This window comes from Raphanus sativus, chromosome 7, assembly GCF_000801105.2.
Source record: "Raphanus sativus cultivar WK10039 chromosome 7, ASM80110v3, whole genome shotgun sequence".
In the NCBI taxonomy this organism is placed as follows: domain Eukaryota; kingdom Viridiplantae; phylum Streptophyta; class Magnoliopsida; order Brassicales; family Brassicaceae; genus Raphanus; species Raphanus sativus.
In genome coordinates this window covers 2,448,321-2,471,016 of record NC_079517.1, presented here as the reverse complement: position 1 = coordinate 2,471,016, position 22,696 = coordinate 2,448,321, and the positions used below count along the sequence as shown (strand labels likewise).

The 22,696-nt window shown below is 34.8% G+C and overlaps 4 protein-coding genes across 5 annotated transcripts; 2 read left to right on the top strand and 2 right to left on the bottom strand.

Moving 5' to 3' along the window:
- Nucleotides 1-840: 840 nt before the first annotated feature.
- LOC108818190 (uncharacterized) lies at nucleotides 841-3,672 on the bottom strand. Of its 2 annotated transcripts, XM_056990951.1 has the most exons (3): nucleotides 2,738-3,672; nucleotides 1,714-2,418; nucleotides 841-1,285 (listed from the first exon to the last, which is right to left on the bottom strand). In XM_056990951.1, exons 1-2 carry the CDS (start codon nucleotides 3,556-3,558, stop codon nucleotides 1,758-1,760), a joined length of 1,482 nt encoding a protein of 493 aa, XP_056846931.1. In that variant the 5' UTR covers nucleotides 3,559-3,672; the 3' UTR covers nucleotides 841-1,285; nucleotides 1,714-1,757. The 2 variants fall into 2 exon arrangements, with proteins under 2 accessions (XP_056846931.1, XP_018446588.2); XM_018591086.2 differs by lacking the exon at nucleotides 841-1,285 and having other exon boundaries at nucleotides 1,521-2,418; nucleotides 2,738-3,671.
- An 8,003-nt stretch (nucleotides 3,673-11,675) lies between these two features.
- LOC108814102 (stearoyl-[acyl-carrier-protein] 9-desaturase 3, chloroplastic) lies at nucleotides 11,676-14,809 on the top strand. The gene is made up of 3 exons (XM_018586596.2): nucleotides 11,676-12,028; nucleotides 13,241-13,748; nucleotides 14,142-14,809. The coding sequence occupies exons 1-3, from the start codon at nucleotides 11,904-11,906 to the stop codon at nucleotides 14,709-14,711; spliced, it is 1,203 nt and encodes a 400-aa protein (XP_018442098.1). The 5' UTR covers nucleotides 11,676-11,903; the 3' UTR covers nucleotides 14,712-14,809.
- Nucleotides 14,810-15,091: 282 nt separating this feature from the next.
- On the top strand, nucleotides 15,092-17,708 carry LOC108817491 (stearoyl-[acyl-carrier-protein] 9-desaturase 5, chloroplastic). The gene is made up of 4 exons (XM_018590201.2): nucleotides 15,092-15,453; nucleotides 16,320-16,824; nucleotides 16,905-17,345; nucleotides 17,440-17,708. The coding sequence occupies exons 1-4, from the start codon at nucleotides 15,329-15,331 to the stop codon at nucleotides 17,560-17,562; spliced, it is 1,194 nt and encodes a 397-aa protein (XP_018445703.2). The 5' UTR covers nucleotides 15,092-15,328; the 3' UTR covers nucleotides 17,563-17,708.
- Nucleotides 17,709-21,610: 3,902 nt separating this feature from the next.
- LOC108817492 (uncharacterized) lies at nucleotides 21,611-22,429 on the bottom strand. The gene has a single exon (XM_018590203.2). The coding sequence runs from the start codon at nucleotides 22,332-22,334 to the stop codon at nucleotides 21,777-21,779; it is 558 nt and encodes a 185-aa protein (XP_018445705.1). The 5' UTR covers nucleotides 22,335-22,429; the 3' UTR covers nucleotides 21,611-21,776.
- Nucleotides 22,430-22,696: the final 267 nt, after the last annotated feature.

Below are 22,696 nucleotides of genomic sequence, written 5' to 3'. Positions count from 1 at the left end.
GGTGTTTTGAAGTTTCGTCTGATTTCTAGGGTTTATGGTGGTTGCTGGGAAAAGGGGTTTCGAAATTCATTCAGGGTTTTGTCAGAGCTCTCGTGCTGATAACGTGTTGTGAAAACTCTGATCTTATTATTGAATCAAAGTGTTCCTTATATAGGAAATACATGGCGACATGGGCCTAAATACAATGGGCCATAAACGGGCCAAGATTACAAGTAAATATCTAATGGACTGGACATCCATAAACATAATATTCATAACATGATAGTTGTTGTTTGTTTAAAAATTTGACACAAGATTAAAAAAAAAATTAAGGTGTTAAGTACACTTGGTTTCGGATATTATGATAAGGTTTAACAACACGCCTGATACGGATATATACAAGCCATAAATAGTCTCAAACAGGTTTAGTCTAATTACTAATTAAGTAATTTGTCGTCGGAATAAAGAGAGTGGAGACTTTAGATTTGTCATTTAACCGAAAGCCTAAGCATGCATACGAGGCCCACTCTATTTATTATATACACCAAAAAGCCCAAAACTTGTGGTCTATAATCTACTGATTTGGTCCTGACAGCCTTGTGTCTTGTCACAGTCAGAAAAGTCGAATGATTCTAAAAAAGTCTAATAATAGACTCAACTCACTATTCCTCAGTTCTGTCGAAAATGTTTAAACAACATTAACCGAACATAAAACGTTTGAAGAAGATATATATAGATTGAACGCCCTAGTAAGTACTAAGTAGTAACATCAAGAATCCGCAATGAACTCAAATCCTAACATTTACATTCATATTTAAGACTACATATATATTTATGTATTTTTGCATATTAAAGACTATGGATACACAAACCTTCAATCAAATTGCATGGGAAACATGTTCGTGACCAACTGACCATATACCGTTACACTTCCAGCTGTTTCTGTATTAAGTCGGACCAGAAAAAAGGGAACTAATTACATCTTCACAGTGAACAACAGATCCCAAGAAGATCTCTAAAACGTAACGTAACTCAACACTAATGACAAATTATAAGTGACGAGCAGCACAAAAACATCAACGTGAGGCGGATATTCACCACTGAGTATACAATACAAACGCTGAGGCGAAGGAGGGAAACGAGAAGGATCGGAGAAGAAGAACTCCTTGAGACGAATTGTTTGGGCATCGTCGAGGAGCTCGTGAAGAAGCTCAAACGCAGTTAAAGAGGTAGCTCTCCTCCCATCAGCGAAGATCGCTCGGCGTTCATTACCATTTTTTGTGTTTCTTATCCTTAAACGGGATCCCTAAAATCCAATCACAGGAAACCCCTCATTCATTCAGAAACAGAATTCAAAATTTATCTCACGATTTGATTTGATCTGATGCATGTGGTACAGTGTAGCGTGTAACTAGTTGAGGTTACGAACAAGATTGAGCTTTAAGAGACACGTAGACGGTGCAGATCTCAGGATCTATAATTGGGAACAATAAATACAGCGAGATTTATATATTTAATTAATTAACGAAAAGAAGTAATCATATAGTAACATATCTCTTTATAAAATGTAAACTTCAGAAAGGAAATAAAATAGGATCATCATGTTATATAAGTATTACAGCAAGCGAGTGTGTGAAACAAGTGAGACAAGGGTCACCAAAGGAGACAAGAAAAGCAGAAGTATGTATATATATGTAAGAGAACCAAAAAACCAAAATTGTAAAACCAAATTACCTGAAAACGAACTTCAACTGATTTTTAATGCTCTCTCTCAAGTCTTAACCATTGTGGGTGTTTAGCTGACCCAGAGCTTCAGTCAGCATCATTGTCTGCAACTCAGACGATACTATTGGAGCGGGTGGCTGAGATTTGTAAATCTGAGCACGAGCTGTATCATCATCGAGGTCAGCGTTGTAGCTGAAATCATCTTTGCATGTAGTACTAACAGCAGCTTCACTTGATGCTTGTACCGATGATGAATCTACTACAGGTTTTGGTGGAAGGTAAACCTGCGAGGAAAACTCTGGAGGTAGAGGGCTGCTGGTGCGGGCCACTGGGGATCCAACTTGATGATGGGTGTTTAAAGCGGTGTTGTGTCTCACAGGCGGAGGAGCTTGAACATACCTCGGATTATACTGCTCAACTGGACTGTAATAGACTGGGTATTGCTGTGGCGGGAGCTGATAGTGTATCTGGTTCATGTGCTGGTATGTCATAGGTGAGTTTCCAGTCATGTAAGGCGGCTGCCCTGCGTAAACCACGTAGATAGGTTGTTGTTGCTGTTGCTGAGGAGCTTGGTTCAGAAATGGTGGATACCCGGAAACTGGAACTGGTTTGTTTAGGTTAGGCTCGTACAGGTTTGAAGATGATTTGGTCTCCAAAACATGAAGGCTTGTTGGTAGCTCGTGAGAAGAGATTGGCGTGACCACATGATTGCCGCTGTTAATAGTAAAAAAAGAAAAGGAAGAATGGTTTATCAGTAAAAAGAATCGCCTATTGAACTAAACGTGAACTGACATTTTCTCCTGCCAATATATACACTCCTTATGACACCTCAAATTCAAATACGATAATAACATACACCCGAGGGTATTGATAGTTACCATAACACAAGGTCGTTACACAATAAGCAAGACAAGCTACTGATTTGCCTAGACTATGAACTATGTACAAGCTTTAGAGGGACGTATACACTTATAAACACACTATTCGATGATGCAATTGTTTAAATGAAGAAGATAGAGAGAGTAGGATATACCTTGTGAGTGATTCAATCGGCGCAAACTTAACCTGAGGATTCGATGTGTTATTATTATCCTCCCCGGTGCTCTTCATCGGAGGCAATTTGCTGGAAGAGACAGAGGACGACGTGGAGCCAAACGACGAATTAGTCTCGAGCATCATCGACTCCTGTCCGCAGATCCCGCCGCTTCCGCTTCCGCCGCTACTCCCGCTATTATTATTATTATTATCCCCGCCAGTCTGCATCATCTCCACCCCCTTCAGCGCGTCCACGAACCACGTGTCAGTCTTTGGGTGCTGAAGCACGGGCTGAGTCAACTCATCGCGAGTGGGATTTGACTCTCCTATCCCCAGCCAATCAACATCCCCCTCCGCCTCCACCGAAGGTTTACACTGAGCGAGATCTCCCTGACTCGCGCCGCCTCGGGATTTCGAAGGGAAGAGAAACAGCCTCACGCGCGTTTTAGGAGCCGAGGACTCGCACGTGAGGTATCCGTGCTCCTCCATCATGATCTGGACGTCCTCGTCCGTCTCCACGGAGATGAGCGAGTCCAGCTCCTGATCGGGGAGCTGGTACTTGACCTTGAAATCGTACGGGATCCCGAGCGCGACCGCGAGGTGGCTGACGAGCGACGCGACGCTCGTCTCCGCTGAGGGAGGGACGGCGACGATCCGAGTGTCTCCGCCGACGTATCGCGGCGATTTCGCCTGCGGGAGCGAGACTACGCTTCCGCCGTACCTGCACATCACGCGCAGCTTTCCGATGTTCGTACGCCGAGGCGTGACGGCCTTCGCGCCTTCCGTTACGGCGGCGGAAGCGGATGAGACGGTGGCCATGGTGGTTGTTGCGATTTTCGGGGGGGTTTAGCTTTCGCTTTTATTTTTTTATTCTTCTGTGAGCAAACGCCGTTTATAAGCGGTCACCTTTTTTCATCGAATCGTGAGTGCTTTGGCTTAGCTGTGACGGTGACGTTATCATTAACTGAATATATCCGCATAGGGACGTGGGCCCGTTAATGATGTTATTCCCGAGCGCGTGACTTTTAAAACGGGTTATATTATAACTGGGTCGGGTTAAGAATAATGCAAGAGCTGGTTTCACGCGACCCGGGCTTTGATTAGATTTCTTTTTGTTGGGTTTCCATAGATGTTAACTAACTCGATCAGAATTTGATCTTTTTACCATAAAACTGATGAAAATAGTTAATTACCAGTCAGTGTATGTGATTTCTATATTTTTGGGCATCTTATGTGGTTTTCTATATCTGTATTTCATTTATGAAAAAGGATTTGAGATTTTCAGGGTATGAGGCTATGTCGCAAAGTTACATAAGTTAGAAAAACATTGTCTTTAATATTTTCACACTACATTAGATACGTGGCAGCATTACATCGATTTCAATTTGAGTATATTGTCGGTCTCACAATTGTTTAACAATTACGTTCGCATTTTTTTTTAATTTCACCGCAATGAATTTAATGTGTTTACACTAATTTTTTTATTCAGCTTATATTTAATTCCTACTTTTTCAATATTTGTATTAATGTACTGAAATTTTCTCTGTACAAAACTGAATAATATCATTTGAAAAAAATTACAAAATTATTATAACTCACATCAACTAAAATACTGAAATGAGAATGTTTTGAGAAATTAAAAGTTTCATATATTGCCAAACTTAAACATAGTTGAGGATTCTATACATGAATACTATAAATAATTGTGATTGATTATGCATAAAGAAAACTGAGGTAAAAAAAACTACATATACAAAGTCAGATCTTTAGTTCAATCAAATATTGTTTTTCTTTATGGAATTTGCATATTTAATGAAAAATTAGAAACATAATCAAATTACTTAGAAAAAAAATTAGAAATAAAAAAGCTTTGAAAAAAAGATTTGTGAAATTGATTGAAAAACATAATTCATGTGCCGAGTGTAGAGATCACACTATTTTCCACGCATTTGTAACATTTTTCATTCAATTGAATCATGTTTTATTATATTTACCAATAATTTTTAATAAAAAAATACACATTAGTGGTTATAGACTACGCCAATTTTGGAACATGCCCAACAATATTGACATAAGGCCCACCATTTTTATTGGTATTATTACAAAAATAGTCCAATAATTATATATGTTAAACAAGTCCAAAATATTTATTTTAAATTTATTTTATTTTGCTTTATATTAGTAAAAGAAAGTAAGTCTGGGTAACATATATGGATCAATATAACCGAACCAAACTAGATTTCAAAATAATATTAAAAAAAAAACTAAATTGATTAAGTATTCAGATGGATCTAAAATTTTAATATCCAGATTAAATAGACCCGAATCTAATCCAAACTAAAATATTTTGGATACTAAAAATATCTTAAATCGTAATTATATATTTAAATATGTTAATTAATTTAAATTTATATCTATTAGATATTCAAAAAATATGAAAATATCTAAAAATATCAATATAGTCACAAATATATATCTAAAAATAACATAATAATGTTCAAAATACTGAAAAAAATTATTTGTTCTCCATCTAATTATTTAAATTTAACTAATTTTATGTAAGTTTAAATATTTAGTCTTACATTATTCAGTTTTTTATGTTTTATATTATTTTATTTTCGGAATTTGAGGAGTTAAGTATATTTGGTTTTTTAAACATAATTAAAATGAGTATCTGAACTCGAATCCGAACCGAACCCGTAATGATTCGAACCAAATATAAACCAAAATTTGTAAATTATCCAAATACAATTTAAATTTATAACTCTAAAATCTAAAATCTGAATTGATCAGTTGAGTCCAAAGGATATATAAACGTATATCCCAAAAAAGCTATACAACAAATTTCTTAGAACAATATTATAATAAATGATTTTATAACAATTTCACTCCGCGCACATCGCTGATTACTACCTAGTTCTTCTATGTAAAATGAATCCAGCAATTTAATCAAAAACAATTATGAAGATTAATAAAATTTACATACAATTTTTAAAGAGTTATTTTTTAGTTCACTTTCTAGGGTGAATCTATAGGTTAAACAACCAATAGTTTAATTCATACAGTATTCAATATCTTTAACAAAAATTATTGTCAAGTTATATTATGTATATTTTTTAAAAAAGTAAAAAATAAATAAAAACAAGGGTAGTTGCAAAACTTTTTATATTTTTAACATAATCAGCAAAATACTAAACCGAAAAGTCTAAATCCTATATCCTAAACCCTAAATTTTTGGGTAAACCATAAACCCTGGGATAAATTTTAAATCCTAAATCAAAAATACTAAACGCTAAATCTTAAAAACACAAAATCTTAAACTCTAAATCATAAACCTTAAATCTTTGGGTAAACCCTAAATTTATGGATATTTTATATAACATATCATTTTATTGGTCTAATTTCCAACCACATTATGAGCAACTAACAAATTACATACAGTAAAAACAGTTGGTTTATTATAAATGTTACATCTATATTATTAAAAGAGAAATACCCATATAAAATACCCTTAAGTTTTCCAACTTATTTACAATGGATATCACTAAAGTAATTAAATGAAACCATCTTTAAGTAATTATTGTATTTTCCTATTTATTAAATCATTTCCTAATAAGATTTAGCTTAATTTTTGTGTTTAATATATTTCCTAAAACAAATTAGCTAATTTTTAGGAATATTCAAATTTAAAATCGATTTTAACAATATTAAATTTTGATAATGTTACCATTAATTATTTTGTACAAAATTCAATTTAAATCTGATATTAAAAAATATTATGAACGTTCCTAAAATATATGTTTAACTCACCATTAATTATTTTGAACAATAAATTCTATATATGCTAAGATCTTTAAACTACTTAGAATAATATGAAATGTTTGTAACTGAATATTGTTTTTAATATAATTAAATCTCGCCTAAGATTATATATATATATATATATATATATTAAAATTTTCTAACATATATGTTTAACCATTTCAGTTATTGTTAATTATTTTAAACAAGAAAATTTAATACTGAAACTTAAATATCTTTGAATTACTTGGAAAACAATGTTTATAACCAAATTTTTTTTTCTAATGTATCTAAATCTCATCATATGGTTCATATCTGATCAAAATATTTAAATTCTTATTACATTTGGAAAACAATTTCAAGTTAAAAGAAATATTACTCAAACATATCAATAAGTCAATATTAATTTGTCAAAGGTTAGTAACAGGTACGAATCACTATTTTTTATAGCACATAAACTATTTGAATGTTGTATTTCAAAAAAAAAAAATATGATACATATTTAACATATAAACCAATAAATATTTAAATAATATTTATTTATATAAAAAATAAGTACATGCGCAGATGCACGGATTAAGATCTAGTTACAAATTAAACAAACACTCATATATATGAACATATGTTTGTGCAATCATTACATTTTTGTGTTATAAAAAATTATATATTTATTCTATTAAAATAAGATCAAGTTCTCAGCTCTGGTTTCTAACTTAATTTTAAAAGTATTTATCATAAAAATGAAGTACGAATAAAGCTGATTCGAAGCAGTTGATCACGGTGATCTTAAATGGTGGACATTGTTCGGATCTTCACCGAATTTTATTTTGATATTTTGTGTTTACCAAATTATTTTGATTATGCTTCTTTTAATTTCTGTATTTTGGAAATTCTAGTGTTTGAGGATCGTGTGGCTAAATGAGCTCTGAGGCCAGATGCACCAAACTAAAGTTAACCACAGTAATGAAGTAAGTGGTGGACAAAAAAAAAACTGAGATGAATCATCAAAACAACAATAGTGCTACGTTTATTATAGTTTGGAATTTGATCAGACTTGTGTGGCTTTTTTCGTTTCCAATAAAAACATGATGTCAAATCTACAAACTGATTTTGTGGTAATATTTGCTAACTCCCTGTCAAAGTACTAAAGTACCAAATCAATGTGCCTCTTATTTAGTAGACACTATCTTTTTGGCAGATATCATTTTCTAAATTTTTTCATCCAGAATATACTCGCAAATTTCATAAAAGGAATATATAATTTAAATTTGATATTTGCGTTTTATGACATGTCTTTTTTTTTGCTTTTCGGTTTCATATTAATCGGTTAAGTAATTTTGATTGTAGTGATTCTAAAAAGATAAATAAAATGTATATAAAAACTAGGGATTATTTGAATAATACCCTATTTTCGTTTCTAAATTTGGAGAATACACTACATTTTTTCCTTTTTGAAAACTAACTCTTTTTATAAGTGATAAGACATTTTTGTCCTATTTTAAGTTGGATGTTATATTTCAAAAAAATAAATTTTACTTCATCATTTTTGGGAAATAAATATACAATATAACATTTTGAGAATTGTAATTGGATAAATCTCTTCAAATAATTTATAAAATCAAAATTTAAAGACTCATGTAAACTTACGATCCAATACATTTTTTCAGACTAATTGGTGTAATAATATACTTACATGTTGACTATGAAGCATATGCACGTCTATGTTTATTGCCAGTTGTCTTGTCCCACGTACTGAAGATGTTTCGGGGATGGCTTGGAAACGATTCGTAATGTTCTTGTGACAGTTGCTTCAAATTGGTGTGTCCCTTGATGATTTATAAAACATCCTAAGGTGATATGGCAACCTGCAAAATTTAGAACCCGAACTTTCGTAAGGCCTTTCTCGATTCACCCATTAAATTTTCTATTTTGTGTGTTTTGTTCATATTCACTGAGAGGTTTTAATATTCAACATCATTTATAACAGTTGTCTGTTATAAATTATGACATGACGAAGACCACAAAGGCAGACTCCTCTATGACATGTCTAAGTCTAACCCTCTTATGAGCACTAAACTAACCTGAAGTGAGTTTTGATATCTGCCGTATGGTTTGATATCTTGTTTTTCTACAGATAATGTGATATGAGTATAACATTGTCACACTATTCATCATGTTATTAATTTAGCCCTCATGTAAGCTTTGTGAGTTGTTTACTTTATGTATTCTATTTGATTTCAGCGATTCAAAATTCTAATATTCTCCTATCCCTATCTAATAACTAATAAGGATAAGTTAGTCAATTTACTTAGTAGAAAGTGTAATTTTCAAAAAAAATTAAGCAATAGAGTAATTATCAAAATAAAATCTCATCATGGTGTATTTATCCAAATTTTCCCTAAAAACTACTAGATAATTTCAAAATTCTCTATGATTATTTTTATTTCAGTTTGAAATTTGATCAGACTTGTATTCTTCTCTTGTTTCCAAAAAAAAACACGATGTCAAATCTACAAACTGATTTTGTGGTAATATTTGCTAACTCCCTACCAAAGTACCAAAGTGCCAAACCAATGTGCCTCTTATTTAGTAGATATCGTTTGTGGACACTATTTTTGATATCATTTCTAAGCTTCTTCATCCAGAATATACTCGCAAGTTTCAGAAAGGGAATATATATTTTAAATTTGATGTTTGCATTTTATGACATGTCTTTTTCTTTTGTTTTTCGGTTTCAAACTAATCGTTTAAGTAATTTTGATTGTAGTAATTCTAAAATGATAAATGGAATGTAGATAAAAACTACTAGATTATTTCAGGGTTCTCTATGATTATTTTTTCAGTTTGGAATTTGATCAGACTTGTGTTTTTCTCTTGTTTCCAAAAAAAGCACAAACTGATTTTGTGGTAATATTTGCTAACTCCCTACCAAAGTACCAAACCAATGTGCCTCTTATTTAGTATACTGTATATCATTTGTGGACACTACCTTTTTTGGCAGATATCATTTTCTTAACTTCTTGATGTAGAATATACTCGTAAGTTTCAGAAAGAGAATATATAATTTAAATTTGATGTTTGCATTTTATGACATGTCTTTTTTTCTTTCTATTTCATATTAATCGTTTAAGTAATTTTGATTGTAGTAATTCTAAAAAGATAAATGGAATGTATATAAAACTACTAGATAATTTACAGGTTCTCTATGATTACTTTTATGTATAAATTTATTTTTTCCCTCTTTAAGTTGAGTAGCTTTATAATATAATTGAATTTTAGTTCGATTTAATTTTAACTTTTAAAGAAATTAAACTAATAAAATGGTAAATATGATTAATAAAATTTACAGTAAACTCATTTGCTATATTTTAAAGTGAAATATAACAAGATTAAAAAATATTCTACTCCAACACTCGAAATAAAAAAATGAAATAAATTTTAAAATGCTCAAAAGACTATTGACCATACATGTTACATAGTTGCTTAAGACTTTTTATGATGACAAAAAAACGGATAACCTTCAAATAAGTGTTGGCGATAGTAAATATTAGTTATAATAAATTTATTGTACCATAACTTTAAAAAATTAGTTGAATGATGATAAATGAAAAAATATTATTTTCACTTTTTTATCTAATAGTTTCAATTTTAATTCTATGTAACGTCTATGCATTACAAAATCATCATAAATTAATAGAAAATCACTTTCTATCTAAAAATATGATAAAATGTTTTTATGTTATGATAATCACAATAAATTGATATAATTTTTTTATTAGTTTCAAATTTAATAACTTTAAAATAGAACAAAACATAGCTTGTTTTTACCTTTTTTGATAAATAAAAAAATTAAAACAATGGTGAACATGACCACTCAATTTTTAAATGGACAATATAAATCGTATTATTAAATATTTTGTTCCAAAAAGTTGAAAATGAAAAATTTAACTAAATTATATTAAAAATTTCAAAAAAACTATCAACCATAAATAACATTATAAAATTGTTCAAGATTTTTGTAAAACAATTAACCTTCAAATGACTCTCGGTGGTGATGAAATTGTATCTAAAATTTTACTTTCTCATAAATTATATAATTAAACCATTATAAATTATAAACAAAAATTTGTGTCATCTATCTTTATTTTAATATTTTATAACAATTTTATAATAATTATAATGCTTATGCGTTATGGAGTCATTATAAAATTAGAAACTACCAATTATCTAAAAAGAATAAAATAATTGTTTTTACTTTAGATAAATACAACGAAAATTGTTCTTTTCTACCATAACGTAAATTATCATAAAATTCAAATAAATTTTATTCATGAATAGATTTTCAAGTGAAACAACAAAAATCATGTGGTAGTATTGCGTACTCTCTCTCTCTCTCTTTAATTTAGTTGTTGTTGCAAAGTAAAATTTTCGTTTAAGAATAAGTGTTGTTTTATAGTTTCAGTACAAAATTTTAAAAATATTCTCTAATTTATTTTTTATTCGTTATAATATGGTTATATATATATAAATAATGATGTTTTAGTTTGGAAATGTGTAGAAATAGATATGATCTTGATATATATGCATAAATCTAAAACAAAAAAATAAAATAAAATGGAGGGAGTATTACTTACCGGATTCTTATTAGAGTGGAATGTTAGATCGGTCAATAGCGTTAAAGTTATGGAATTGGTATCTTCTAATTTTGGGTTTTGTACTTTCGTTATTCAATTAGTGACACAAAAACCAAATGTTGCTTGACGACAGCTTTAGTTTTGAGCAACATCCTGGATAGACAGTTGGTTACGCACTTAAATCACAACTTGTACAATAATACTTAATATTAATAACATCTAGTTTCTTATGGACAAATTATTGAATTATTTGAACACCTTCGCTTTTTATTGCCTATCTCTAGTTCGTAATATATAATAATAATTATTATGGTGGTGGTTTAAAAATACTTTAGAGGTTTTTTGGTTGATACTTTGTTTAGTACTTTTGTTTTTCCCCAGGAAAAAATGGCTTCTCTTGCGGAAGTTATACATCAAAACGATATGAAGTTAGACGAATCTTCCAAATAATTGATTAAAATAAACGAAGTAATGGTAGATATATTAAGAACTATAAACAGTTGTCAATGGTTGCTTAAGGAGTACTATAGTAATACTATAATTAATCAGATATTTAGAATAATCAATGAGAACGGAACACTCCATCTCAAGTCAACTTTACTTGGTATATATAAAGGAGTAAAGAGAGGTATTCCACCTTGTAACGCGCAAGCACGAGAGAGAGAGAGAGAGAGAGAAAGAATCAAAGAGATCTGCAAGGAGAGAGATAGAAAGAAAGAGAGAGCGGAGATGTCGATAGCTTTGCTTTTGTCCTCGCCGGTGATGACGCATATGCCGGCGTCGATAACTTCTCCTCACCGTGGATCTTCTTCTTCGCGCCTTCTTCAAGTTTCCTGTGTCACCAACCATGCTAGGTACAATTTCTTTGCCCTTTAAATATTTTTGATACTTACTTTAGATCTTCGATTTTCTTTGGATATACATAATACATGAACATTTAGTAGGGTCTTAGGGTGACCTGAATATCATTATCGATCTCTCTGTTTTCTATCTATCACGTAATTATCCTAAATATAATATTATCCCGTCGTTTTCAAACACAAATAAATAAAATTACTATGCAGTTTCGTTAATGTGGTTGCTCAAATGAGATTTAACGTTTTATTACATATTTTTTGTTACGATCTGAGGTATGACATGAGCATTACATTTTAACGTTTAGCCAAAGTCATTATTGTCATATTAAGTGGGACTAAAATACTGTTTAAGATACATTGGATTCCATGTATATTTCTTTGCTTATTCATGATTCGTATCATGATGTCAACTTTTTTTTTCTTGGTCCACCTGAAAACATTTTCTTTATACTGCAGAATGACTATACCTTTAACTTTCCTGTGTGCTTACAACATGCATTGCGTGGTGTTTGTTTTCACAGGGATCGTGACATTAGTCATCATTAGGTGATCTTAATATTGTAAATAAGTTTTGATTGATTTTCTTAAAGATACTATATTAGTAAAAAAAGACAAAACATTTTACACTGAATTCTAAGATACTTTTGATAATTAATACAATTCGCTGATGAACAACGTTTAAATCGAAAACTGGTTAGGTAGATTGTATTTGTCAGGCAATATGTACCATTCCACTTTAATAAGCTGAGTTGTATTAAAAAAAAAACAATTTCACCTACTACAATGATTGAAAAATCAAATATCAAGAAATCTTTCTTGTCTCTGTATAATAGTTTTACTAAAGTGATTAGAAATCCCTATCTCCAATCTGGAAACAATGACCCAACGCCTCCACTCTGCTCATAAAGCAAACGAGAATGGACCAATCGTTTTATGTAGTCCATAAAGTGTTTTTTTCTTCTAAATATTTTTTTTTGTTCAACACAAAGATATTGCGATTAAACGAGTCAAAATCAAGCTAATAGATTAGTAACTTATTTACTTTTCATTTTTTCTAATTAATAAAATGAAAATAGATGACATGCATGGTTTTAAAAATGTATTTTATGGTTCGAGATTTCTTTCTATAATTGTAAAAGATATCGCAAATCTTTTTAGAAAGTACGAAGGACCCATTTATTTTGGTACTTAATTTAACTTTATTTACAGGAACAAGAACGTTACGTGCAATAATTTTCGACCCATCAAAGAAGTAAATAATCAAATAACACACACAATACCACCAGAGAAGCTCGAGATCTTCAAATCAATGGAGAATTGGGCAGAAAACAAACTACTACCGTATCTCAAACCGGTTGAAGACTCGTGGCAACCACAAGACTTCTTGCCAGCGCCTGAGAACGACGACGAGTTCTACCACCAAGTCAGAGAGATCAGAGAACGAACAAAGGAGATTCCTGATGATTACTTTGTCGTTCTTGTCGGAGATATGATCACGGAAGAAGCACTTCCGACGTATCAAACGACGTTAAACACGCTTGACGGCGTTAAGGATGAAACCGGTGGAAGTATATCGCCGTGGGCGGTTTGGATCAGAGCGTGGACGGCGGAGGAAAACCGTCACGGTGATTTGCTTAACAAGTATCTTTACCTATGTGGTCGTGTTGACATGCGACATGTTGAAAGGACTATACAATATCTCATCGGTTCTGGTATGGTAAGTATTCATTTTTTAATGTCATTTTCTTGCCAATCGTTTTCATTAAAGAGTTTTAAAATAAAGATTCGATTTACTTAATAAGACAACTTTTGGATAAATGTATGAATTTTTTAATAGCATGAAGATTTTCACTTTTTCAAAAGAAATTTCCTTAAATATTAAGTTTACAGTTTTCAATATTAACTTGAGAAGTTTTAAAGCTCCTTATTTACCCTACCGAACTTTTTTACAGAGAATATATTTATTTTTGGCGTAATTTTTGTTACATTGGACTAGTTTTATTCAGCATAAAGTTTTTGTGTTACAATCCTTTTTTTTTCTTTAATTCTTAATAATTTTCATGATTTTAAAACTTCATAATCTTAATATTAAATTATTAACATTTTGTAGGACTCGAAGTTTGAAAACAATCCTTACAACGGATTCATCTACACGTCGTTCCAAGAACGCGCCACTTTCATCTCTCACGGCAACACGGCGAGGCTAGCCACGACCTACGGCGACACAACACTCGCCAAGATCTGCGGCACGATCGCCGCCGACGAGAAACGTCACGAGACAGCCTACACCAAGATCGTGGAGAAGCTGTTCGAGCTCGACCCGGATGGAACGGTGCAGGCGCTGGCGAGCATGATGAGAAAGCGGATCACCATGCCGGCTCACCTCATGCACGACGGCAGAGACGACGAGCTTTTCGATCACTACGCCGCGGTGGCGCAGAGGATCGGAGTCTACACGGCGGCAGATTACGCGGGTATCTTGGAGTTTCTGTTGGGCAGGTGGAAGGTGGAGAGTTTGGGGTCGGGGCTGTCGGGGGAAGGAAGGAAAGCACAGGAGTATCTGTGCACCTTGCCGCAGAGGATCAAGAGGTTAGAGGAAAGAGCCAACGAGAGGGTCAAACGTCAGTCAAAGGGATCCGTCTCGTTTAGCTGGGTGTTTGGTAGAGATGTGGAACTATAAATAAAACTAAACATTTTAACCAGTCAGATAAATAAATGATGTTCTGTTTGTGATCAAATTAAGCTTATACAATGAATTATACAATTTAGTTTTCACCATTGAAAAATACTATAAGTTTTTTTGTTTTGCGTTTGTTTGTTGTAGATTACCGTTATAATGATCTTTGACAGGAGTGTGTTTCTTTAATAAACTTAGCTTCATTGGGCTCCAAAAGCCCATAAGTATATATAATAACTTGACCCATGGGCCTTTGCAAAATTAACAGTAACCACAACAACAGAAACAGTTTGGTAAAAGAAGGAAGAAAAAAAAGGATGCAGACAAGACATAATGGCATTGTCGTGTAATAATAAAGCAAAGGGACATTGAAATGTCACATTTGCTAACACACATATCACATCATCACGCTGCAGAGTTTCTCAATTTGCTCGTTTGTTTCTTCGCCTTTCTCGTCCTTTGCTTTTTCTTCCCTCCTTAAATACCTACCTATACAGACAAATTCACTCTGTTATCATCGAAAATTTTCTATTTTCTATTTTTTTTTTCGTTTTATTCCTCATCTATAATAATCTTGTCCCCATTGTTATCAAGAAAAGAAGGAAGGGAAAAAAAAAGCAATGGTTATGGCTATGGATCGGATCGCTTTTACCTCATCCCCATTCGCTTATCAACGTTCTTCTCATCCTCATGGCTACAGATCGTCTAGAGTTTTCATGTCTTCTACCATCCGTCCAGCCTCTACGTGAGTTTTCTCTCTTCATTTCCAATCTTTACATCTCTATTTTTCCTCGATCAGTCATGATCAACATTGGATCTAATTATCTAAATATATTGTTTCTGTCATGTTTGTTCTTAAAAATGCAGATCAATAATAAAACACACATTTTAATTAGTAAAAGTGATTCATACATCATTACTCTTTCTGTTGATTTGCTTTCTGCTCAACCTGTGGACATGTTTGGTCACCGAACCATAAACAATCTCTTTTGCATTTTCTTCTACGAATTCAATTGATCTGTTTCTCTTTGGGTGTAATCTCTCTTACATTATTCATAACTATGAAACATTCCATATGCATGCATGGATTTGATTGTTCCATTTACTCTTTTTTTTTTTAATATCATTTAATTTGGGTTGTTGGCCTATTCAGGCTACAATCTTGTTTGTTCAGTACTGTCTTGTTATTTTAATGCATTTTAATATTGTCTTTGATTTCTTTCAGTAGATGTGGGACTCCATCTAATCCTCTGTGTTTAGCATGTTATAGCTGCAAAGTAGTTGGTCAAGTTAGGTCTGGAAATTTTCTTGTATTGTTTTGGTGAGAACATCTGTAAATTTACAGAATGCTTTGTCTTGCCCCCACAACTTTCTTATCAGCATTAATTGAGTCAGTCACGCATCAGTGTCTTTTTCTTTTGCTTTCAAGAACTGATTATTCTCGTGTTTGGTAGATCTTCTTTTTTTTTTTTTAGAAAAGATTGTAACTTGTTTGCAAGTTGGTTACCTGCAGAACACGTAACCGTCTCATCTCTTTCCGGTGGTGAAATCTTGCTGAAAAAACTTTATATCATTTTTTTCTGAATCTCCTTTTAATTAATGGATTTGCAGAGAGGTCACCAATGGAAGGAAACCGCATCTCCCTCCACGTGAGGTCCATCTTCAAGTGAAATATTCAATGCCACCACAAAAGCTGGAGATCTTCAAGTCCTTAGAAGGATGGGCTAACGACAACCTGCTGCCTTACCTAAAACCCGTCGAGAAATCATGGCAGCCAACTGATTTCCTCCCTGAACCTGAGTCAGAAGGGTTCTATGACCAAGTCAGGGAGTTGAGAGAGAGGTGCAAAGAGCTTTCTGATGACTACTTTGTAGTGCTTGTTGGGGATATGATCACAGAGGAAGCACTCCCAACTTACCAGACCATGATTAATACATTGGATGGGGTTAGAGATGAGACGGGAGCAAGTCCTACTCCTTGGGCTGTGTGGACAAGGGCATGGACTGCTGAAGAGAATAGGCATGGTGATCTTCTCAACAAGTATCTTTACCTCTCTGGAAGAGTGGACATGAGGCAGATTGAAAAGACCATTCAATATCTGATTGGTTCTGGAATGGTAAAACGCTCTTATAATAATATAACATGTCTACTTTATATAATCTAATTGATTTGTTATTTTTTTGTTTGGTTCTTTAGGATCCAAAGACTGAGAATAACCCTTACTTGGGTTTCATCTACACATCTTTTCAAGAGAGAGCTACCTTCATCTCTCATGGAAACACTGCTGGACTTGCAAAGAAGCTTGGGGACTCGAAGCTAGCGCAGATCTGCGGCACCATCGCTGCTGATGAGAAGCGTCATGAGACTGCTTACACCAAGATCGTAGAGAAGCTTTTCGAGATCGATCCCGACACCACTGTCGTAGGCTTTGCTGACATGATGAGGAAAAAGATAGCCATGCCTGCTCATCTGATGCACGATGGCTCTGATGACAATCTGTTTGAGCACTTCTCCTCCGTGGCGCAGAGGCTTGGTGTCTACACTGCTAGGGACTATGCTGATATACTGGAGTTTCTTGTCAGGCGGTGGAACGTGGAGAACTTGGCAGGTCTCTCTGGTGATGGACACAAGGCCCAGGTAAGCCAACGAACATCTAAAACCTCTTCTTGTTAGATTGTATTATAACTTATTGTTCTGACTTTTGCCTCTTTTTTTAAATTGCATGAAACAGGACTATCTCTGTAAATTGCCTGCTAGGATCCGCAAACTGGAAGAGAGGGCTCAAGGGAGAGGCAAAGACACTGCAAGAGACATACCTTTCAGCTGGATATTTGGTCGAGAGATCAGGGCTTAAAAAGAAAAGTAGTATGATGCACAATCTCCTCACCATCACAATGATAAGGAGATTCTCTGTATTGGAACATATGCTAGATAAAGTATGTGCGTTTTAGCCTTGTTTTGTTGGGATGATCACTATTGCTATTTTATTTATTTGTTTCAGCCGGTTTGGGTCGGTTTTGGATGTGCTTAATAAACCATGCGGTTCCTGTTTTGAAGTTATAATGGGTGTCGGTTCGGTTCGGTTTAAAACCCGACAACCGATTGATTACATCCGATAACCGATCGATACATAACCTTCAGTGTAACCCTACCCCCTTTTGTTTCGATTACACAAAGATCTTCTGCGGAAATCCCTGAGAAAATCTCCCAATCCTTTCCCAAATCTCAACACCCGTATATCCTTTCCCGAAATCCTTTCCATAAACCCGAAAATCAAATATCTTTGAATCACCGACTTCGATGAAAGTGAAACCCTTAATCCATCGAGTATATATGTCTCTGCGTATCGTTAGATTTCACAAGCCAATTCACCTCTTTAGTAAGAAAGTAATCAATCAAGGTGCTTTATTTTCTTATAAGTCATGTATTTTATTTTCAATTTTAGATATTGGGTTGAATTGTCGCTTATAGTTCTGAACTTCTCATGCGTCTTAATGCGTTTAAGAACTTATTCTTCTTATTGTGTGTACTGAGTATTAAGGCGTGTGATGTTAGTTCTGTAATGTTAGTTATTCTAGTGTTAGTTCTGAGATACAAGGCGTGTGATGATGTTAGTTCTTTTACTGTTTTCTTCCTCTTATTGTCTGTAATAATTCTTGTTCTTTTCATTTATATGTAGACGTGTGATGATGTTAGTTCTTTTTGTTTTGTTTTTGTTTTCATATATTCTAAAGCTAATACTAATTTTTTTTTCTCTTGCAGATGACATCCTCAGCTTTTGATAACCAAGAGACTGATGTTCAAATGCAATGTGAAGACCAAGAGTACCAAGAGACATTTGCCGATGCAAATGCAACATCTGGAGCATCATCTCAAGCGATGAAGGCGAAGAAGTTGGTTGTCCCAAGGTCTACTGTGTGGGAGCAGTTCACCAGAACCAAAGAGAATAGAAACAAGTGTATCTGTCACTATTGCCAGAAGGTCTTTTCATGTGCATCCAAGTCAGGAACTTCTAACCTGAAGCAGCATCTTCAAATCTGCAAAGAACACCAAGCGTGGTTGACTAGGAACAAAAAAAATCAACAGCAAGTTGGTAATGGAGGAAACCTAAAGGCATCCAAGGTGACTGAAGCGCTTTTCAGAGAAGCTTGTAACGAGATGGTGGTGGTAGCAGAATTGCCACTTTCATTCATTGAAAGTACTGGTTTTAAAAACTTCTGCGACAAGGTACAACATTTTCTTTTGATTTTTTTTTTTGTTTTTTTAAATCATCAAACTTACTTACTTTTATAATGTCTTACTTTTGTAATTTGGTTTTAAAGTCATCAATTTTCTTACTGTTTTCTTCTTTTAAATTGCAAGGTTAACCTCTTCAAGCCTCACTCAAGAAGGACTGCGACCAGAAACATTGTCGAGATGTTTGCTAAGAAGAAAGCTGCATTGAAGAACTTACTTACAGCAAGCAAACAAAGGGTTTCCCTTACCACTGATATTTGGGTATCTCAAGTGACAGGTAATGTGTTTTGGTTATTAAATATTTCAATACGATTCATCTTGCATACGATGTCAAACACTTATACGTTTAATTCTTGTGTTTTGCATATCAGGTGCAAGTTACATGGTTATCACTGCACACTTCATTGATGAATCGTGGCAGCTGAGGAAGCTGATCATTGGCTTCAAGTACGTGATGGATCACAAAGGTCAGACCATTGCTACAACTCTTTTACAGTGTTTAGCCGACTGGGGTATCGAGAAATTGTTCTGTATCACGGTAGATAATGCAACTGCCAACACTTCTGCTCTTGGGAAGTTCCATAGGGTCTTTAGCTCAATATCTCCTGATGCTTTGGTCTTAGATGGGGAATTTTTACACATGAGGTGTGCTGCGCATATTATAAATCTGATTGCTAAGGAGGGTTTGAGTGATCTAGGCGATAATGTGCTAGCTATCAGGAATGCGGTTCAGTATGTTAGGTCTTCTACCAGTAGGCTCAATGCTTTTGATCAAAGAGTCACAACTGGTAAGATGACTCGTGGTAGCTTGCCTCTTGATATAAAGACTAGGTGGAACTCTACTTTTCTTATGTTATCTAGAGCACTCCAGTTTAAGGTAGCATTTGATAGGATGGAAGCAGAAGATAGGCTGTACAATGACTACTTTTTGGAAGTAGATAATGGAGCTAAGAGGTGTGGACCACCTACTGCTAGCGACTGGAGTGGTGTTGAGAAGCTGATTCGTTTTTTGGTCATCTTCTACAACAGCACACTGATTGTCTCTGCCTCCTCTACGGTCAATGCATACAAATGCTATGGTGAGATAGTTACCATTGAGAGAAATCTCACTGGTTTAGCTAATAGCTTTGATTCTGACTTGAAGTTGACAGCATCAGATATGTTGAAGAAGTTTTTGAAGTACTGGGATGGTATCAAAGGTGTTAATAAGATGTTGATCCTAGCGACAATCTTTGATCCTAGGAATAAGATGCATTTTGCTAAGCTATGTTTTGAGAAACTGTATGGGAAAGACAGTCTTGAGGCTAAGCAAATGCTAGGATCAGTGAGTGATCTTCTCCAAAGCATGTTCAAGGAGTATAGCTTGCGGTTCAGAGGGTCTTCAGGGCAAGCTTCGCAGTCACCTCAAGCGCCTAGTGTCCCTGGTCCAGAGTCTCAAGAGCAAGCATCAGAAAGAATGGAGCTGGTTGTTGATGATTTCGGCTATGAGAGGATGGATGCTGTGTACAAGGAACTTGTAGCTGAAAAGGGTGAAGATACAAGGGATGAACTTGAGGTTTACTTGAAGGAAGCTGTCGAGACTCCTAAACTCTTAATGGGACTCGAGTTTGACGTTCTGTCATGGTGGAGAGTGCACAAAATCAAGTATCCGGTTCTAGCTGAAATGGCCAGAGATCTCCTTGCTATGCAGGTTTCTTCTGTGGCTTCAGAAAGTGCGTTTAGCACAACTGGCAGGATATTAGAACCACACAGAAGCTGCTTAACTCACTTCATGATAGAGGTTCTTCTGTGTAGTGAGCAATGGATGCTGGCTGATATTAAACTTGGTGAAAGCATCATCACAAACGAACAGATTCTTGCAGACGTTGAGCAGCTTGATAAACTTGAGAAAGGTATATTACTTCAACTGAGCTCTCTTCTTTAAATTTTTTAAATGGGTTATTTTACTGAATCGATTGTCTTCTTGTGTCAGAGTTTGAGGCTCACAACCTTGGTGATTGAAGTTTCAAGTTTGAAAGTCGAAGTTGAAGATTGAAGTTTCAAGTTTTAGAGATTTGGTTTTATCATTTCATTGAATAATGTTGCTTATGTTTGGTTTTGGATAATGATTCTTGTTTGGTTTTCATTTCAGTACTTGTGAGCTTTATTTGGTTTCAGTTTCAATAAAGTTATATTTTGGTTTTACAATTATGTTTCTTTTTTAGTTTGTCTTGTAAGACTTGCATACATTTCTAAGTCGTTTGGTCTTGCGTTTGATACTTTGTATTGGAAGATCTCGTTTGGTACTTTGTATTGGAAGATCATTGTCAAATACAAAAAGATTAGTGAGTATTAATTATTGTCTAACCAGGTACAAATTAGTGTTCGGTTAACCAAAACCCGGTTAAGATCCGACACCATATAATATATCGGGTGTAAACGGTTTTGTTTGTATGGTAGGAAACCCGAACCGAACCCGACAACACCCGAACCGAGACCGACCCGAACTTTTTAAATATCCGAATGGTGCTGATTTTTTCATATCCGAAAACCCGACACCCGATTACACCCGAACCGAAACCCGAACGGACCTCCGAATGCCCAGCCCTAGTTTGTAATTTTAAAAGATTGGGTTTGTACTGTGTTTTGAGATTGTTAACAAGTTTCTTGATTATAAAAAAAATTGATTAAAGAAAACATATTATATTTATTATGTAGTCATCATTGTCGACAATGACAGATACAACAAATGAACAAATCACATCACCACCGACAGAACACAGATCAAAAGACAACAATTGATACTGATATACCTCTCTCAAAACGACAAGAAGACAGAGACACTAAACTTCATCAAACTTGGAAAGGCCACGGCCAATCCTTAGGATTCTCATCACTCTGCACCTTACCGCTCCTCTTCACCGCAACAACCCCTCTTCCATCACCACCCTCGACATATGCGTAATACTTCAAGAAGAAAGCCAACACAAGCACGACCCAATCAAGACAAAAGATCGCGATGCAAAGCCCACCGCCGAGCTTCAAGATCACAGCAGCATCTTCCTCACGGACGTACGACTTGAGACTTCCGAGGAAGTTAGCGGTGTTGGTGAAGATGAGGACGGAGACGGAGCCCTGGAATATGGCCGTGATCACGGTGGCGACCATGTGTGCGGCGTACCACCGGTTTCTCCCGCAGGAAGCGGCGGTGCAGCCGGAGACGGCGGCGGCGATGGTGGTGGAGTGGAGGAGGATGAGGAGGAAGCCGCAGATGGAGGGGATGAGGCGGAGGGAGAGGGTGAGGAAGATGCAGCTCGTGGCGGCTCCGAGGAGGATGTAGTTGGAGAAGAGGAAGATCTTGTGTGTGTAGTAGTGAGAGTCTTCCACTGAGGGAGATGAGATCAAACCCATGACTAGAGTTTTTTCTTTTATGGAAAGTTTGGATTTTGAGAAGTGGGTTTGTGTTCTCTGATGATGATGATGAAGAAGACGATGTGAGTGTGGTGTGGGATGAGCGTGAGGAGTGTGTTTATGTAGAGAGGACTTGAAACGGTCAAGTTTCTAAATATGACCGTTGCTGAATCCCCGAACGGCTAGTTTTCTAATTTTTATTATTATTATTGTTTACGTGGGCCCGAAGCCGTAGAAAGAACAAACAAGGTGGGTCCATTAGGCTGTGGACGGGTTCATGTTTATCCGATACAAGGATAAGAGTTTCTCTGTATCCAAACTAAGTTAGGGTCTTCCACTCTTGTCGTCGTCTCTCTCAAAGA

Excerpts from the sequence above, each read along its gene's own strand:
- LOC108818190 (XM_056990951.1), bottom strand. The coding sequence starts at position 3,558 with ATGGCCACCGTCTCATCCGCTTCCGCCGCCGTAACGGAAGGCGCGAAG. Across the intron at positions 2,419-2,737 it reads CCGATTGAATCACTCACAAG|CGGCAATCATGTGGTCACGC; the intron begins GTATATCCTACT and ends TACTATTAACAG.
- LOC108814102 (XM_018586596.2), top strand. The coding sequence starts at position 11,904 with ATGTCGATAGCTTTGCTTTTGTCCTCGCCGGTGATGACGCATATGCCG. Across the intron at positions 12,029-13,240 it reads TGTGTCACCAACCATGCTAG|GAACAAGAACGTTACGTGCA; the intron begins GTACAATTTCTT and ends CTTTATTTACAG. Across the intron at positions 13,749-14,141 it reads ATCTCATCGGTTCTGGTATG|GACTCGAAGTTTGAAAACAA; the intron begins GTAAGTATTCAT and ends AACATTTTGTAG.
- LOC108817491 (XM_018590201.2), top strand. The coding sequence starts at position 15,329 with ATGGTTATGGCTATGGATCGGATCGCTTTTACCTCATCCCCATTCGCT. Across the intron at positions 15,454-16,319 it reads ACCATCCGTCCAGCCTCTAC|AGAGGTCACCAATGGAAGGA; the intron begins GTGAGTTTTCTC and ends ATGGATTTGCAG. Across the intron at positions 16,825-16,904 it reads ATCTGATTGGTTCTGGAATG|GATCCAAAGACTGAGAATAA; the intron begins GTAAAACGCTCT and ends TTGGTTCTTTAG.
- LOC108817492 (XM_018590203.2), bottom strand. The coding sequence starts at position 22,334 with ATGGGTTTGATCTCATCTCCCTCAGTGGAAGACTCTCACTACTACACA.